This window comes from Doryrhamphus excisus, chromosome 16, assembly GCF_030265055.1.
Source record: "Doryrhamphus excisus isolate RoL2022-K1 chromosome 16, RoL_Dexc_1.0, whole genome shotgun sequence".
Classification (NCBI taxonomy): Eukaryota; Metazoa; Chordata; class Actinopteri; order Syngnathiformes; family Syngnathidae; genus Doryrhamphus; species Doryrhamphus excisus.
In genome coordinates, this window is record NC_080481.1 from 17,290,505 (window position 1) to 17,308,460 (window position 17,956).

Genomic DNA, 17,956 nt, shown 5'->3' on the forward strand with positions numbered 1-17,956 from the left:
ACAACTCAACAAGAAAGTGATGAAGAAAGATTAAAAAATGGTGTCTTTCTTCGGTTATGACCACATCGATGCAGATATTTTCAAAAAAACATATTAACTGGATATCATGGCCATTTTGGCCAATCAGAAGCCTGAAAAATCATCTACAGCTGATTATGATGCATCTCTTCACCAATATAGTGACATATTATGTGTTTTTAAAATACAGTGGAAAGCCTATGCAACGATTAACGTGATTTTTGAGTTACACCCAAAAAAATACAAAAAATAAAAATCAATTGCATGCTTTTTTATTACCATTTCTTTCAAATGTTGTTCACAAATCTATCTAAAAATGTGATAGTGAGCACTTCTGAGGTAATCCATCCCACCTCACTGGTGTGCCACATCAAGATGCTGATCTGACGCCATGATTAGTGCACAGGTGTACCTTAGACTGGCCACAATAAAAGGCCAACGTGAAATGTGTATTTTTGTCTCACAGCAAAATTCCACAGATGGGAGCGTGCAATTGGCATGCTGTCAGCGGGAATGCCAACCTGATCTGTTTTGCTCGTGCATTAAATGTTCATTTCTCCACCATAAGCCAAATCTCCAAAGACATTTCAGAGAATATGGCAGTACAGTAAACCTCGGATATATCGGATTCAATTGTTCCCACTGGTTATGTCCGATATAAGCGAAATCTGTTATATGCGTATACCGGAAAATGTCCGTTTTACGCATATATCGGATTTATATCCGGTATATGCGTAAATCGGATTTTATTCGTTATAAAAAGGCACTTCCTTGACTATTTTTCCAATGTACCTGGACACGCAGGCAACGCTGCAAACGCTGCAAATGACGTTGTATAGCGGCCTGTCACGATTCGGCGAATCGGAGCGCCGCGATGCGGCCATCCGATATATGCGAGGGAAATTTAATGGAAATGCATTGGAGATTTTGTCCGAAATAGGCGAAATCCGTTATAAAAAATCCGATATATGCAACGAATTTTTATTGGAAATGCATTACAGAAAAATCGCTTCTTTTTTATCTGTCCGTTGTGAGCGAATTTCCGATATATCCGAGTCCGATATATCCGAGGTTTACTGTACATCCAACTGGCCTCACAACTGCAGACCATGTGTATCCACACCGGCCCAGGATCTCCACATCCAGCCACTCAGACAGCTGCTAAGACAATTGTTTTGCATCCGCAAAGAATTTGTCCACAAACTGTCAGAAACCGTCTTAGGGAAGCTCAACTGCATGATTGTCATCCTCAACGAAGTCTTAACCTGACTCCCGATTGTCATCGTATTTAGTTTTGTGTTAACATTTTTGGGTGTCTGGAATGATATCATTGGGTTTGAGTCGGACCTTAAAACCCAGTTTCTGCGGTGTCTGTATTTGTATGGATGTTGCCTTACTGGTGTCTGATTGTGTCTTTTTCTTGACGACACGATTTTGTTGGGGTTTCACAAAAGGGATTATTGTCTTTCTACCAGTCAGGAGACTATAGCGTATTTGTACCACCGACCCCCCACTGAGGTTTGGTACCCCAACAGTTGGGGTTTCAAAAAAGTAATTTTTTTTATCTCTTCCCAGTTTCGGACAACAGAAACAACCAAATAAACTGAACTGTACGGTGTCAACCCCGCTTAATAATGTGCTTGGCAAAAGACCAGAACATCAGAAAACAGCAGAAGACGTACGTGCCTAATGGGTGTATAACGCACCTCGCCAGAAGGTTAACTTCCCTGCCTGTAAATTGCTACGGTGCCCCCCCCTTCCGCCCCCAACTTCACCGTCAACAATAGGCTCAGCGGTGCCCTGGTGATTGCCTCTTTTCACATGGAAATGGCAGCTGCCTCTCGTCGGCCAGGTTCCCCTGAGCGGTGTACAAATGACAGTTTACAAGGAGAGCTGGGATGGATTGGAGACAGTCGCAAAGGTTGGAGGGATTGAGCAGGATATTTTTCTTGTTTTTTTGTTTTTTTTTTTACACGCAGTGACATGTAAATTAGCTTTAAGAGCGCCACTCGGGACGCTGATGGCGCCCTAATTGTTACAGTCAATGGTGGCCAACAATCTCTTCAGCCGGAGCAGCCTTTTGACAACAAGCGCCGCCATCAAAAGACGTGTCATCGGCTCACCTCTGTCAAGCGCACGGCCTTGTTTGCCGCCCCGAGAGCAATAGCTTCACTCAGCGGGAAGTGGTCAACCCGCCCCCCTATCAACATTCCCCCAAATCCTTTAAGTGTCAGGATAACAAACCAGCAACCAGTCAGTCGACCGTGACTTTCCCCGAGTCGGAAACTTTAGCTGCAGATGAGACAAGTGAAGCGCTGCAGAAAAATAGTAAGAAGAAAGAAAAAGAAATCTAACATCTGAATGCACAAAACTCTGGAGGCTCGTCAGAGAGGCCACAAGTTCAAAGTCGCAGAGTTCATGAAAAGACGTTTGTCTGCTGCTTGTTTAGTTCGTAGTTAGCGGGCTGCTCGCCACACACACACACACACACACACAAACTTGCTTGCTGACTGAACTTTGCTCTGCTACTCTCTGCTTGTGAATTAAAAACAAAATGTTAAGCATCGTTCTGCAATAAGCAATCCATCAGTAATTTCCATATTGATATACAGTCGAGGTCTCTGCTACTGCATAGTCATACACACGGCACAGCGAGTCTCTTAGAAGTGGGCTTGACTGGCGACCAGTCCAAGGTATGGTTTGCCTTTCAGCCACCGACGACTGGGATAAGCGTTCTCTGACCGGGATAATAATTATAATAATAATAATAACAGGTAGAAAAGAATGAATGAATGGATGGGTGATACGTAATCTATGCAATAATTGTCTGAGGATACCAACAATTGGTGGATTATGGGAGCTGTTATCACTCGGTCATGGGTGTTAAGGTTATGCGGTTCAAATACGAAGGGATATGGGTTTCTAACCCTGGGTTTATGGTTAAGGGTAGGGTTAAGGGCTTCGAACCCTAGTGTTTGGGTAAAGGTTGAGATTTCAAACCCTTGCGCTTAGGGTTCGAACCCTTAGGAGGTTCCAACCCTAGTGTTTGGGTTAAGGGTTGGGATTTCAAAGCCCAGGGTTAGGATGTTCTAACCCTAGTGTTTGGGTTAAGAGTTGGCATTTCAAAACCTAGTGTTTGGGTTAAGGGTTGGGATTTCGAACCCCTGGGTTAGGATCTTGTAACCATGGTGTTTGGGTTAAGGGTTGGGATTTCGAACCCCAAGGTTAGGATGTTCTAAGCCTAGTGTTTGGGTTAAGGGTTGGGATTTTGAACCCTAGGGTTGGGAGGTTCTAACCCTAGCATTTGGGTTAAGGGTTGGGGTTTCGTACCCTAGGGTTGGGATGTTCTAACCCTAGCGTGTGGTTTAAGGGTTGGGATTTCGAACCCTTGGGTTAGGATATTCTAACCCTGGTGTTTGGGTTAAGGGTTGGGATTTCGAACCCTAGGGTTAGGATCTTCTAACCCTGGTGTTTGGGTTAAGGGTTGGGATTTCGAACCATAGGGTTAGGATTTTTGAACCCTAGGGTTAGGATATTCTAACCCTAGTGTTTGGGTTAAGGGTTGGGATTTCGAACCCTAGGGTTAGTATGTTCTAACCCTAGTGTTTTGGTTAAGGGTTGGGATTTCGAACCCTAGGGTTAGTATGTTCTAACCCTAGTGTTTGGGTTAAGGGTTGGGATTTCAAAGCCTCGGGTTCGGATGTTCTAACCCTAGGGTTAGGGTTAGGGTTAGGGTTAGTGCTTGGGTTAAGGGTGGGCATTTCGAACCCTGCGGTTAGGATGTTCTAACCCTAGTGTTGGGTTAAGGGTTGGGATTTCAAACCCTGGGGTTAGGTTGTACTAACCCTAACCCTGCCTGGGCCCCCCAAAAAACTCTAACAATTTTATATCCGTGAATGCCCCTCGTGTTCTTGTCCGTGCTTACACTTGTTACATTCCGGCAGCCACATACGTAACTGATGCAGAGTCCCTTTTAAATGGAAGATGTGGGCTGAAATATTTCAGTAGTTTGGGTCTCGGCTTGTTGGCCAATCCCGCAGCCAAACCAGTCAAGAACCAGTGCTGTATACAAACAATCAGGGCTGTAACTGGGGATTATTTTTCTTGCGGTCGATGAATCTGAACCTTGTTGTTTTCATAAATGAATCGAGTCATCGGTTAGGCCCGAGATTACTCAAATCCATCCGTCCGTCTATCCATCCATCTTCTATACCGCTTATCCTCATTTTCCCTTCTTTCCTGGCATCCTCTCTTTCCTGTTTTCTTTGATTTCTGGCAGCCAGAACAGCACAGCTTCCGGTCCACTCGGCCTCGGCCACCCTCGATCTGTGACAGGCCCGGCGAACTGCAAGGGATGTTCCTTCATATTCCAGTGAAATTCCAAACGTCGACAGGTACGCCACTGAGTGATATCAAAGTCAAAAGCTACCGCTGAATATCTGAGGTCTCACTCTGTGTTATATTTGGAAGCCCGGGCCTGCTCCTTATCGTCTCATCTGCGCCAAACGTGTTTTTTGAGGCCGCCGAGTGGAAATGTGGGACAAGGTTCTCGCAAATGCACACTGGCTCTCTTCGTGGCGTCTTTGTGTCCTGAGAGGATGTGCACTCGTATTAAGAGCACGGCAATATGCTAATGAATGTTGAGATGAGAGCTACAACAATTATTCAAATGTTTGATAAATTATTCAGCGGAGACACTGTCAATTATTCATTTGGGCGAGCGATAAAGTTGTGCTTTTTTTTCTATTCTTTCTTTGCGGGTAAAAAGTTTCCTTGTGGGATTCGGGCATCCTTTTATTTGTCAGGCGTCGTCTCTTTGTGGCGTCACTAAGTGTACCTGAGCATCCACCTGAAGGCCTGCAGTGTGAACACTCCTGTTTAATTGTTTATGTGCACACATGCAGGATTTTATATATCGGTGTGTGTGTGTGTGTGTGTGTGAGAGTCAAAATCAATACTTCTCAGTGCAAACATTTGTTTGTGCCAAAGCGAGCTTGTTCTCCTTCTTGTCGGAGCAAGAGAGAGATCAAAAACAAACGCAAACTCTTTATTTTACATGTCGGAGGAGTCCTTACGTGTTACTCGCCGCCGGCGTCGCCTCACGCTCTTTAATTGTCCGTCAGCTTCTGCGGCGGTTTGATGTAAGAGATGCGGTGGGCAAGCTCAGGGAGGAGAGGAGATTGCGGGATGCCGGAGCCTCACGGCGGTGTGTTCAATTGCCTGTCACTCTGTTTTTGCTGTTAACGCGGCCTGGAGTTTCGGGTGACCATAACATCCAATCTGTTATGTGTTCCTACGATCGCTAATTCGAGATTCCCACATTTTTTTGAATTAGGCCAATAATCGGCTGAGCTGCACGCCGCGCCATCTTGAGGCTGCGGGTGCTGCAGCGTCTTTATTTAGACACAACACAACCCCGTGACTGTATGCATGTCATTTCATCGTTTTAGACGTTACTCAGTACAGTGCAGCGTTTGACAAAACAAAGCACACAGCAAGAATAATAACTTCTGTATTTATGACCTTAAATCTGGGCCTGCATATATACAGTACATGTGCATGGAAAACCCCAGCTAAATTATAAATAATTTAAAAAAATATTTAAAAAAATCATGAATATAACAATATTTTTTAAATAATATATGATTAACATAATAAAAAAAATAATTGCATGCTGCAATGTTTTATTTAAACAGCCAATAAGAGACAAACAATTCATCTTGCAATCACACTTTTATTAGCAACTTTCACATGCCGAATAATATGAACCCAGTAACGTCCTGCTCAATTAACAACATATACGCATTAAACACCCCCCCTTAAAGGTCAAATACACACTTAATCCGTTTACACGGTGAATATGCGGCCCCACGCAGGCGACGGAGAGGTACCACTTCATGCCCGCCCCGGATGAATGGATCCGCAGCCGCGGTGCGTTCAAGTGTGTTGCGTGAGAGCGCGTAAACCACACTCTTTTGGCATGCAAACAAATTACCCGTCACGGGTTCCTCGACTTCCACCGTCACTTCCAGAAAAACTTGACTGAAACGGAATCCAACTTACCATCAAGTGTTCGATTCCACCTGGCCGAGTCCATGCAGCTGCCAATTTTGGGAATAATACTAATAATACATGAAGTCAACTAACTGCCAGGGAAGCCATTTTTCCTGTAAAAAAATACACTTGGTGTTTTTTGCCTGTATCTTGTTTAGGGGGTGTAAAAACGAGCAAGGGGAGGGGGGCTGATTGATGATTTAATTAGCCATCCAGTGGCGACCTGCAGAAGGAAGGGACACCAAATAACCCTTTATTTGCATAGCCAATGGACGCGCCGAGGGGGCGGGGCTTGCTCCACCGTTTCTCTCTCTCCTTACCCCCGCCCTCTCTCTCTCTTTCTCTCTCTCTCGGTAGCACCCTGCGTGCACGCGCGCGGGAGAGAGAGGCAGTTGACGTCTTTAATAAATGTGGGATTCATCCTCTTAAGTGGCCTCCAGAAGCGAGAATCACTCCAATAAAAGCCAAGAAAATGTCCATGTTATTCCCATAATATTCCTGCAGGGACTCGTACACCTCTTGCAGTCACTTTATGTCATTTTGTGTCCTTTTTGAACAAAAATAAATATCAATGTATTTTAGTCTCGCTGTGCTCGTGGTTTCATTTGAAAAAATCTATTTCCGGTTTTACTCCAAGTAGCATAAATATACATTTCTTTAAATAAAGAATACATAATAATTGAAATTACATGAAAAATAAAAAATGAAATTAAAAAAATGACATTATTTAGCAATCAAGTTAATTTTATCACCAGTAAAACAAATACAATTGCAGAGTTAACACTTTTCGTTTTGCTTAATTTACGCAAAAATAACCACTCCACTCTGCTTTTACTCGTAAAACTACATTCTTTTGCGCACATTACTAAGCGGTTTGCGGTCAATGAAGTACTCGAACATTATGCGCATTTCTATATTAAAAAAAAAAAAAGAAAGAAAATGAAAAATAAGAAATAAGAATCCTTACGTGATTGTGATTGTGGCTGGCGTGGACGCACTACAAGACCCCCACCCCACACCCCCGCACACACACACACACACACACTCTCTCTGGTTTCGTACAAAAGAGAAGGATGGAGAAAGCGAGAGGAGCGGGAGGGGGCAGCAAGCAGCAGAGTGTTGGGATGGGAGGGAGGAATTTCAACAAAAAAAAATAAAAAAAAAATAATAAGTTGAAGCCAGAAGATGCTCACGTTTGACTCCCCTCAATTATCCCCTCCCGTGAAGATAGGTGGCGTGCGTTTCAGGGGGCTTCTCCTCCGTGCGCACGGCAAAGAAAAGGAGGTGGAAAGAAAAAAAATGTCATTAGAAGAGGCGGAACACGTCAGTCCCGACCCAGGTTTGTTTCCTGGAGTGGGTGTAAGACATCAGTTGTAAACCTGCCCGAGCAGGACGCGCGCTCCCTCCCTCCTCCCAACCACTAGCAGGCTTTATTTCTAAGGCTTTATTATCACCGCTGGACCGGGGATCCGCTCACCGCCGCTCTGCAGTGTGTCACCGGACCGTCGCCGCTGCAAGCAGGTACGTGCCTTGCACTTAAAAAAAAAACAACTAAATATTTATCCACATTCTTACTGGTATCGGAACTCACCTGCACAGGTGGATATGGCTTACGTTTAAAAAAAACAAAAAAACAAACAACAACAAGAAAACATAACGGAGTGCCTCCCCCTTGCACTGCACCCGGGGACAGGCGCTGCTTAGCCGGCGTGTGTCCCCGCGCAGCCCCGCTCTGCTCCGAGAGAACCAGGCTTGCTCCGCCTGATCCGCGCACTTTACTATACAGGGGCTCACTTTGTGCCCACTTTGCGCCACGCTTGTAAACTTATTCACAACTTATTCACAACCCACGGAGATATTTTCAACTACTTTTTTTTTTTTTTTTACACTTTACTTTTTTTTTTTTACACGCCGAATTGCATCTTGAAACCATTTGAGTGTAGCGATGCAAGTTCCGTTACTTTGGCGCACGGCTCAACACGAAAAGCGGCGAAAATGTGATTTATTCTACTCTTAATTGTTAAGTTTAAAGCTGTATGGTGATGTAAATTAACAAGTAAAAATATTTCATAACTTTCCATAATTAATTGTAAAGTTAGATACCATGTCGATGTATAAATGGTTCTCTTTCGGGTGTCGCTAACAGTCTCTTCGATGTGCGTGTGCGTGCGTGCATATGCGTGCGTGCGTGTGTGTGTCCAGTGCAGAGGACGAGCAGACATCAAGGGTTCGAGTCCATGCGAGCCGTCTGAGCCCACACACACGCTTTCCCGATGAGGCAGGAGATGATGGCGGAGGGGCCACGGTGCAAGCGGCGAAAACAGGCCAACCCGAGACGGAAAAACGGTAAGAGACTCGAATCCTCCGTGTCTGAGTCCGTGGCGTGTGTTCTCAGTCCTGGGCGAACTTTGGCGCAATGCCTCGGTGGGGTGTGTGGTGTCGCAAACTTGTCGGGGAAAGTTGTCGAACCCGCCGTGGGGTTGAAAGAGTGCGTGCGTAACGGATCCGGACATTCGTTTTTGCGTTTTTTTGTGCTTGTATTAGTATTTTAGTGAACCGTAAGAAATAAACATGATATCGGCTGAAGTCCGGACACTAATTGGCGCTCTTGGTGGTGCAACATTTGCGTTTCTTTTCTGTGACATGCAGTGCGTATTTCTCGCACTATATCCATTTTTGCGTTTTGCTTTCAATGCACCCACAAAGAGTTGTTTTCATTTCATTTTGTTTATTTATCAGGGTAGGATTTCGTGTATTGATTTGCTGGGTCGATGGCAGACAAGCAGCAACAGCTGGGCTGGGAATATATATTTATAAAAATGTTGAGAGCTTGTTTAGCAGTGGCCACCTGTTTTAGTAAAACACACACACACACATTTGGCGTTTATTCCAAATGTCCAATAATGTAAAAAAAAAAAAAAAAAATCACCTCTATGAGTATTTAAACACACAGCGAAAATAAGCTCAATTTGCGGCACTTTTATATTAAAATATGAAGCGTAAATTCCCTCCTCCTGTTATGTTTCCATACTCCCCCAACACCCCCCCACGGGAATGTGAGGCTTATTGAGGCATGGTCCGCCTCGGAGAGGACACTAACCGGACCAGGCTCCTCCCTGACCCAAACCGGACTATGATATCCGGAGCAGTATAGTCATTATTTAAAAGATACTTTTATAAGGGAGGCCTTTACTCGGTAACTTGCAATGATATTCTTGTACAGGTGACTCTTGCAGGGGGGGGGGGGGGGGGGGGGGGGGGGTATAACACTTTTATATGATTTTTCATCACATTTCATCACTTCCTGTCGTAATATTCCATGCAGTTCGGCCCACGCCAGGTGTGGCTTGTCACATCCACAAATGCGGCGGGACTCTTGTACTGATCTGATTTTAAGGCAATTTTAACGCAATTTCAACTTATAATTTCCCCCCTTCCCAAACATTCCTCATCAAGTCATCGGAATCATTCCTGACCTTTAAGTGTCAGGATGTTTCCTCGGAACTGTACTCCGATTACATAAGAGCAACCCCGTTCGTTATGTCCAAACAATGCTATCATTTTGGAGCCTTTTTAAAGTTCTGTGGGAGAGAACACTGAGAGGGGGGGGGGGTACATTGTGTGTCCCCACACATACCCCCCCCACCCCCTTTTCTCAAGGTACAGAAGAAGGGAGCAAGGGAAGGCGGTGGTTTCGCAGGGCGCTTGCGGACAATTGATTGTCAGCGGTAATGTGTTTCATTTACATGTTTATACCGTCAATAATGGCGGAGGAGGCGTAGGTGGGTGAGGGGGGCAGGGGGGTGGGCGGTTGTCCACCACGCCATTCACCCGCCACCATTCCCATACGGGTCGCCAATTGTGCGCACCCCTCCGCTCCTGATGGCTTCTTCTTCTGATTCTTCTTCTTCTTATGTGCGGAGGACTATTTCACGGCGCGTCCGCGTTGAAGGGATTATTCTGTTTGAGCAAGTGAAATAATTACGAGCGGGATGTTGAAGGGGTTGCAAAGGGGGGGGTCCGTGAAACATGGCGAGGCGCGTTCTCACACCTCAGTCTTGTGCGTGGGTGCACCAGAGTTGATGCTAAAAAAAAAATATATTGATGTATTTAAAAAGTGCACACAAGCAATGGACATTTTTTTTTTATGAATTTGTCATTTTTTTGCAATATGTCCTAGTTCAGTATATGTGTGTGTTTACACACTGATGAAGCACATAAAATCAAATAGGGATCATTTCTACTCTGGTTTAGGCCACTGTCATCCAACCCTAAAATATAGCCCCATTAAAAAAAAAAAAAAAAAAAAAAAAATTACTTCCTTTCCTCAACCGCCTCACTTGTCTGAAGATATTTCGTTTTTTTTTTTTTTTTTTTTTATATCCCCCCCGCCTAGCGGCCAGAGAACACACACTCGCAGAGGCACCGCCGGGCCGGACCCCTGACACGGCGGGTCTTTGGAATGCCTTAGGTACCATTTCACTTTGGCTCACATCAATGCTGACCTGAATGCCTTTCATATCTGATCCGCCGCGTCTCTCCTGGTAAACATCCCCCGGGGGGAGAACAAAGAAAGGAGCTCCTCTTCTGCTGCTTCTTCTTCTCCCTCTTAATCACAATTCAGCCCCTTTCGCCGCCAGCAGCAGGGCTGCACATTTGCATTCAGCATCAGAAAGGGGGCCGAGATGAAAAGGGGGGGGGAGTGAGATGAGGGAGGAAGGGGTGGCTGCTGGAGAGAAATAACTGGGCTGTTTGTGCTTGTTTGTTGCCGGTCCCCTGGTTACAAGCCTTTTATAGCCTCCCTCCTCTAACGTGGGGGGGGGGGGGGGGGGGGGGCCCTCCTGACACAGATAGTGTTGCAAGATGGCGCGCTCGCGCTATTTGCGGACGCTCCTTCTTGGTGCAAGGAGGCGTCTCGTATCGTTTCTGCGTTGAAAAGTTTTGGACCCGCAAACACAGGCAGGTGTCTCGCTGATATCTTTATTGTGCCCCTCCCAAGCGGGGATGGGTGGAAGATGGGGGGGGGGGGGGGGCGGCTGCATCATGTGATATGGATTTCTTTTTTACTCTTTCTTTTCCTTGCATACAACTTTTTCTTTTTAAGAAGAAGGATTATCGGTACACCTTCCCTCCTCCTTCTGGCTGTGGAGGATTTAGGCAGATTTACTTCAGCAAACACCTTTGGACACTGATGGGGGGGTCAATGAGGGGGGGGGTTTCAAGGAGAAAGAGTTTGTTTGCAAAAGAGGCCTTTTGTTCTGGAAGGTTCTGGATAATGCCTTACCAGGCAGCCGTGATATTAACCCCTGCTTTGGAGGGACGTGGTAGCGGCCCTGGTGTAGGGGAGTTGGGGGCTGGGGGGCTTGCGGGGGCCTCAACTTTTTGCATGAGCGGGCCTTTGCATTACACACACACACCTTTGGAGTGATGAAATTGGGGCTCGAAACGGAGACTTGCAAAGTGATGCAAAAGGCAACTAATGTAAAATTCCTTGCTTGCCCCCAAACCCCCCCCGCCGACGCCCCCTTTCCTGACGTTCCCTCAAAGCAAACACAATTGCAGACCTCAGTGGTCCGGCAAATACCCGCATATGCATTTAATGCATCGCCGTGTCAGGGACGATGCATTCGGAAACATTACGCCTCATTTGAGTCGAGTGACAACTCTTTATCACCGACCCCCCCCCCCCCCCCTCTCTCTCTCTTACCTGGGGAGTTTTCCTGCATCCCATGCACCTTCTTGTGCATTTCATATTTCATACGCTGCACAAATTATGGACAGCTTAATAATCGGATTGTTGCACGGACCAAAAACTGGTCCACCGGTTGAGAATGGAATCTTCCACTTCCTTAGCAATCTGCTTATATGAGATGATACCATTAATGTGTGTAGAGATGCCATTGTGCAAACATGTTAGGAATCTCTCCCTGCGTCTCACACACACACACACACACACATTGTTGGGTTTGATTCTCGGCAGCGGAATCTCACACACGGCAATCAATACGAGATTCTCAGATTAAAGCGTAAGGGACATGAGGAAGTCGGCACCTTTTGCCGAACGCTACCTTGAACACGCTAATAGAACATGCTATTTGAAGCAGCTTCACTTTGCTCCATTATTCACACACGTGGGGGGCAGGGGGGGGGTCCCGCTCGGGCGGAAGCACCTCTTTCGTTACCTTTCTCCATAACGAGGACTCGCCGGTGCGCGCCGTTTTGTGCCCTCACGTGAAATTCAGACTTTTCATCTCGCTTTAATTGCGAGTCGATTGCCAAGTGAGATTAAGAAAATTAGGTCGTTTTGCGACTGCACACGTTTCTCATGCTTTCATCTCATTCGCCGATCAAGGCGGCCCGCTAAGCGGAGGTTGCAGCCAAAAGAGGAAATGGTCAGAAATTACACACGGCCTCTCTGTTATTCAAACATACATTTAACCTCTGGCAAGAGTGAGTCAAGGAGAGATGAAACATGGAAAGGGGGGGTTGAGATGGTGTATGTGTGTGTGTATGGGGGGGGGGGGGGTAGCCTTTCCTTTAAATGTCAGCATCGGCACAGCACGTGGACATGTGTAGCAAAGTCAAGTGCGTTACAAAAGTCTGAGAGGTGAATTTACGTGTTAATAGGTTCTGACTGAAAAGGGAGCCCCTTCCTCGGAACGCCGCGTGTCCTGCTGCTGTCAGAGGCGGATGTCAAACAAACACCTCCTCAGGTAGCGGGGGGATAATCACGCCGACAGGCCTGTCCGCCGCCATTCTGACAGGCGGCACAAACCGACACTGCCGAAGAGACGTCTGCGGTTTCAGGTTGCACCTCGGAGGAAGCGTTTCACTTCAGCATGTTAGATGCTGTGAGCCTGGCGTTTGACAGGAGCGCGGGGGGACGGGGGACGGGGGGGGTTGACTGTGTGGCAAAAGTACTTCTCTGCTATTAGTCGGTTTGATGTCTCATGTCTCGCAAACAGGATGTAGGTAGGAAGTGCGGAGGTGCATGAGGAGAATTTCCTGGGATGGCCGAGATCGGGTCCGATATGGATGCCATCCAGACGTGGGTTTAGTTTTGAAAGTTTGGCTTCCGTGCGTCTAGCAGCTAATTGCTGCCGCCCCCTCTCCGCGCATGCCCCCCCCCACCCAGGGAAGCCACATCCTTATCGACCGGCATTCCTCAGATAAATTGTAATCTGCTATTCTCGCTACTTAGGCCTCTTGGAATTAGCATGGCCATCAAAGCGCCCCCCCCTGCCCCCGTCCCCAATGCAGAGGGAGGTGCACACACAAAGGTCCGGAGGTGCAGACGGCGTTGGGCTGCATACTGATGTATTTTTACAGCTGCGTGTTCCCCAACTTTGACAACACCTCCTGAAGCGCCAATCACTGTTTTGGCAAATGTTCTTACGGTACAGCTGCAGAAACCGTTCATGATTTCCGTCATAAAAGTCGAGAAATATTCATTTCTGATAACTTTGCTTTGATTCTGACGGCATGTTTGTGTCGTCCCCCCCCACCCCCCCGGGTCGTGTCCACTTTGGGGCGGATGCAGGTCATAACGACAACGTATTTTATACTTGGTACACAAAAACACTGGCTTGTCGTTTTCGGGTAGACATAATGACATCACCGACCACTCTGTCGGCGTGACAGAGATGACTCATCCCAGTTGACCCTAATGCTAACGCTAAAGCTAACGCTAATGCTAACCCTAACCTTAACCTCCTGATATTTTCTTGTCTTGTAATTCCACTTTGTCCTGGGTGCGCCTTGTGCATTACACTCTTTTCACCCAGTGTTTGGTTCCCGTCTGAATACAAATTATCTGGCACACCGTGTACGCAATTTTTTTCCACCTGCCAAAAAAAAAAATGCCAGGAATGTTTTTGTGTGGACAGGGCCATTCAAATACATCCAAAGTAATCATTTTTATAGTCACCATTCATGTGTTTACATTATTTTGTTATTGTTTGTTTGTTTTTTGATGATGAGGTTCCTCAGGGATCTGGTTTGGGTGCCTTTTTGGTTTTTGTGTGGACAGGGCCATTCGAATACTTCCAAGCTAATATGCACAGTCATTTTTTATAGTTTTTTATAGTCACCATTCATGTGTTTACATTAGCTTGTTATTGTTTGTTTGTTTTTTTGATGATGAGGTTCCTCAGGGATCTGGTTTGGGTGCCTATTTGGTTTTTGTGTGGATAGGGCCATTCAAATGTACATCCAAGCTAATCTGCACATTAATTTTTTATAGTCATCATTCATGTGTTTACATTACTTTGTTATTGTTTGTTTGTTTTTTTGATGATGAGGTTCCTCAGGGATCTGGTTTGGGTGCCTTTTTGTTTTTTGTGTGGACAGGGCCATTCAAATGTACATCCAAGCTAATCTGCACAGTCTTTTTTATAGTCATCATTCATGTGTTTACATTAGCTTGTTATTGTTTGTTTGTTTTTTGATGATGAGGTTCCTCAGGGATCTGGTTTGGGTGCCTTTTTGGTTTTTGTGTGGACAGGGCCATTCAAATACATTCAAGCGAATCTGCACAGTCACCATTCATGTGTTTACATTAGCTTGTTATTGTTTGTTTGTTTTTTGATGATGAGGTTCCTCAGGGATCTGGTTTGGGTGCCTTTTTGATGCCTCCCTGGAGGAATTGTTCTCTGCACCGGTTGGCGGCATTTTTGTGTGTCTGGAATGGACTGGGAACACATCCGGATTCACTGGGAGGAGTTGGACGATTTGGACCTATGTTGCCTCTTTGGGCTCTGCCTGGCCGGACCACATCACCTTTAGGCCTGACTCTAGAGTAGGGGGTCCTGGTGACATGCATCCGGAAAAGGGAAACCTGTCTTGGCCTTGGGAATGCCTCGGGATCTGTCAGGAGGATCTGGGCGAAGTAGCCGAGAAGAGCAAAGTCTGGACTTCCCTACTTAGGCTTAGGACTCGGATTTCTCGTTTTTTTAGGATCATTCGTCTTTAAGAAGTGGGAACTAGGGACAGGTGGTTGTTGGTTAAGGACGTTTCGAGGTTATAAGCGCGCTCCCGTAAATTAATTACAAACGTAATTTTGATTTGTCAACACAAAACTCCCACGAGAACTAATTACATTGGATGAATACGCGACAGTACCTTCGCCGCGTCGAAACCAAAGGCTCTATCGGGCGCACCGCGGCAAAACATCAGGAAACTGAAGTGTCCTCCCGGACCCACGCGCAGTCAGGACTCTTGTCACGTTCCCAGACAGTTGGAAGTCGCACCCACTTAGCACGGTACAGCGTGATTAAGGATCTATGAAAGCGACAGTAACGCCTAAGCAGCGTAGTGTTCTTCGGATTTAGCGCTTTTATTGATATATTTCTTGTCCTGTGTTCTGCCTTGAGTGCGAGTGACTAGGTATGACTTTCTAGTATGACTAGGATCGGAACCTACTCTTAGAGATCTGTTTGATTTAATTTCATTTACAGTGTATGACTATAAAACGCAAAAGTTAGCTGTTTGATTGGTTGGAAATGGGGGTCAGCTGGGCGTTGTACCCAGCCCCATGCAAATTGGCGACCATGAAGTGTATTTGGGGTTGCTTGCGAGCGTGTTAGCGTGGTACAGTAAACCTCGGATATATCGGATTCAATTGTTTTCCACTGGTTTTGTCCGATATAAGCGAAATCCGTTATATATGCGTATACCGGAAAATGTCCGTTTTACGCATATATCGGATTTATATCCGGTATATGCGTAAATGGGATTTTATCCGTTATAAAAAGGCACTTCCTTGACTATGTTTCCAATGTACCTGGACGATTCGGCGAATCGGAGCGCCACGATGCGGCCATCCGATATATGCGAGGGAAATTTAATGGAAATGCATTGGAACGGGACTGGAGATTTTGTCCGAAATAGGCTAAATCCGTTATAAAAAAATCCGATATATGCAATGAATTTTTATTGGAAATGCATTACAGAAAAATCGCTTCTTTTTTATCTGTCCGTTGTGAGCGAATTTCCGATATATCCGAGGTTTACTGTATAAAACGCAAAAGTTAGCTGTGTGATTGATTGGAAATGGGGGTCAGCTGGGCGTCGTACCCAGCCCCCATGCAAAATGGCGACCGTGAAGTGTATTTGAGGTTGCTTGCGAGCGTGTTAGCGTTGTATCTCACCGAGTTAAAGGAACAATACGAGGTCGGGGAGTCAATTAGTTGACTTTTCTTGTAGTTTTTTTTTTTTTTTTTTTTTACCATGTGCTTTGCAGGCCTTGTCTGTCTTTGTCTCGCTCTCTCGCTCGCTCGCTCGCTCGCTCTCTCACGCACACACACAACGCTTTCCTCCTGAACCTCGCCGTGGCCCTTGGAGGGAAGCAGATAAGGACTTTTTGATGAAACTTTTAGTGATGCTGGCTGCTCCATTTCTGTCTGCGCCACGTCACAGAGCATCCCCCCTCTGCACACACACACACTCCTCCTCACTGCTGCCATATATTCTTATTAAGGTTTGCGTGGGAGAGGCGAGGGTGATTATGTTTTGATTAATTTCCCCCCCACCCCCACTCCCTACCTCCCGCCACCTGTTTGCAAATAGTTTAACCGTTGGCGTTGCTCTCTGGAGTCTTCGTCCGCTTCATATGGTGTACCACCTTCCCCGTCTTCATCATCCTCCTCTTTCGCATCCCCCACCCCCCTTTCCTGCCCTCAGCTTTGCATGCGCTCTGACAGCTTGATGGCTGTTTCGACAGGGTCGGCATTGAGGTAAAGCGGTGTGACGGCAGAGTTTTGTTAAGCCCGGGAACAAAGGCTCGGAGATGCCGGGCCAGGCCATTGTCCTGCACACATATTGGCCTCTTTTGCAGGATTTAATGCTCTGTTTACCTCCAGCCAGTCACTGCTAATATTCAGAGAGGAGCTCTCCTGTTAGATGCACCTCAGGGTGACTGAAGGGAAAGTTGTGTGTGTGTGTAGAGTGTCCGCTGCATGCTCTCTGGACAAACTGAAAGCGGCGTTCCGAGGGATTAGAGTGTTGTTTGGGTCGTAGGACAGAGAAGTTATGGTGGGAGTGTCTTTTTTCCACAAGTGAAAGGATGCAACTTTGCCACTTTGATATTTTTTGAAGCCACTCATATAGTTAGTTATACGTATAAAAGTTATACATATATATTATTTAAACTATTTAAAGTTGTCATTTATTTCTCTGGTGATTATAACTTTTTCTAGATAATATTTTGACTTTATTCTTGTCATATAATAACTTTTTCTCCAACCCCAGTTTCCAAAAATTATATAATTATTTATTGTTTTGTTTGTTTCTCATAGTATTATGGCTTTTTTAAAAAATATGTTAATTTTTCATTATACTTAAGCATACTTATTATACTTAAAATGACATTATTTTCCCCATAATTACAAATTTATTTTTTTTTGTACTAAAATATTTTGACTTTATTTTGGGAAAATTTTTGCTGCTTAGTCAATTTTTTTCCCAATATTATGACTTTATTCTCATAAAATTTTGACTTTATTCCCCATAATTACAAAAATTTATTCTTTTTTCTACTTAAATATTTTGACTTTATTTTGGTAAAATTTCTGCTGCTCTAGTCAATTTTTTTTCCCAATATTATGATTTTATTGTCATAATATTTTGACTTTATTCCCCATAATTACAAAAATGTATTATTTTTTCTACTTAAATATTTTTACTTTATTTTGGTAAAAATTCTGCTACTCTAGTCAATTTTCTTCTTCTAATATTATGACTTTATTCTCATAATATTTTGACTTTATTCCCCATAATTACAAAAATGTATTCTTTTTTCTACTTAAATATTTAGACTTTATTTTGGTAAAAATTCTGCTACTCTAGTCAATGTTCTTCTTCTAATATTATGACTTTATTCTCATAA

At 45.0% G+C, this 17,956-nt stretch overlaps 1 protein-coding gene across 5 annotated transcripts in view; it reads left to right on the forward strand.

The window, feature by feature from the left end:
- Positions 1-7,127: 7,127 nt before the first annotated feature.
- zeb2b (zinc finger E-box binding homeobox 2b) overlaps positions 7,128-17,956 on the forward strand; it is a 68,118-nt gene continuing 57,289 nt past the window's right edge. For 3 of the 5 annotated variants that reach the window (XM_058050523.1, XM_058050526.1, XM_058050525.1), the window contains exons 1-2: positions 7,129-7,593; positions 8,275-8,418. In XM_058050523.1, coding sequence (XP_057906506.1) covers positions 8,346-8,418 — 73 coding nt within the window. In that variant the 5' untranslated portion in view covers positions 7,129-7,593; positions 8,275-8,345. Of the gene's footprint in view, positions 7,594-8,274; positions 8,419-17,956 lie in introns of all 5 variants that reach the window. The other 2 variants (XM_058050524.1, XM_058050527.1) reach the window with 2 other exon arrangements.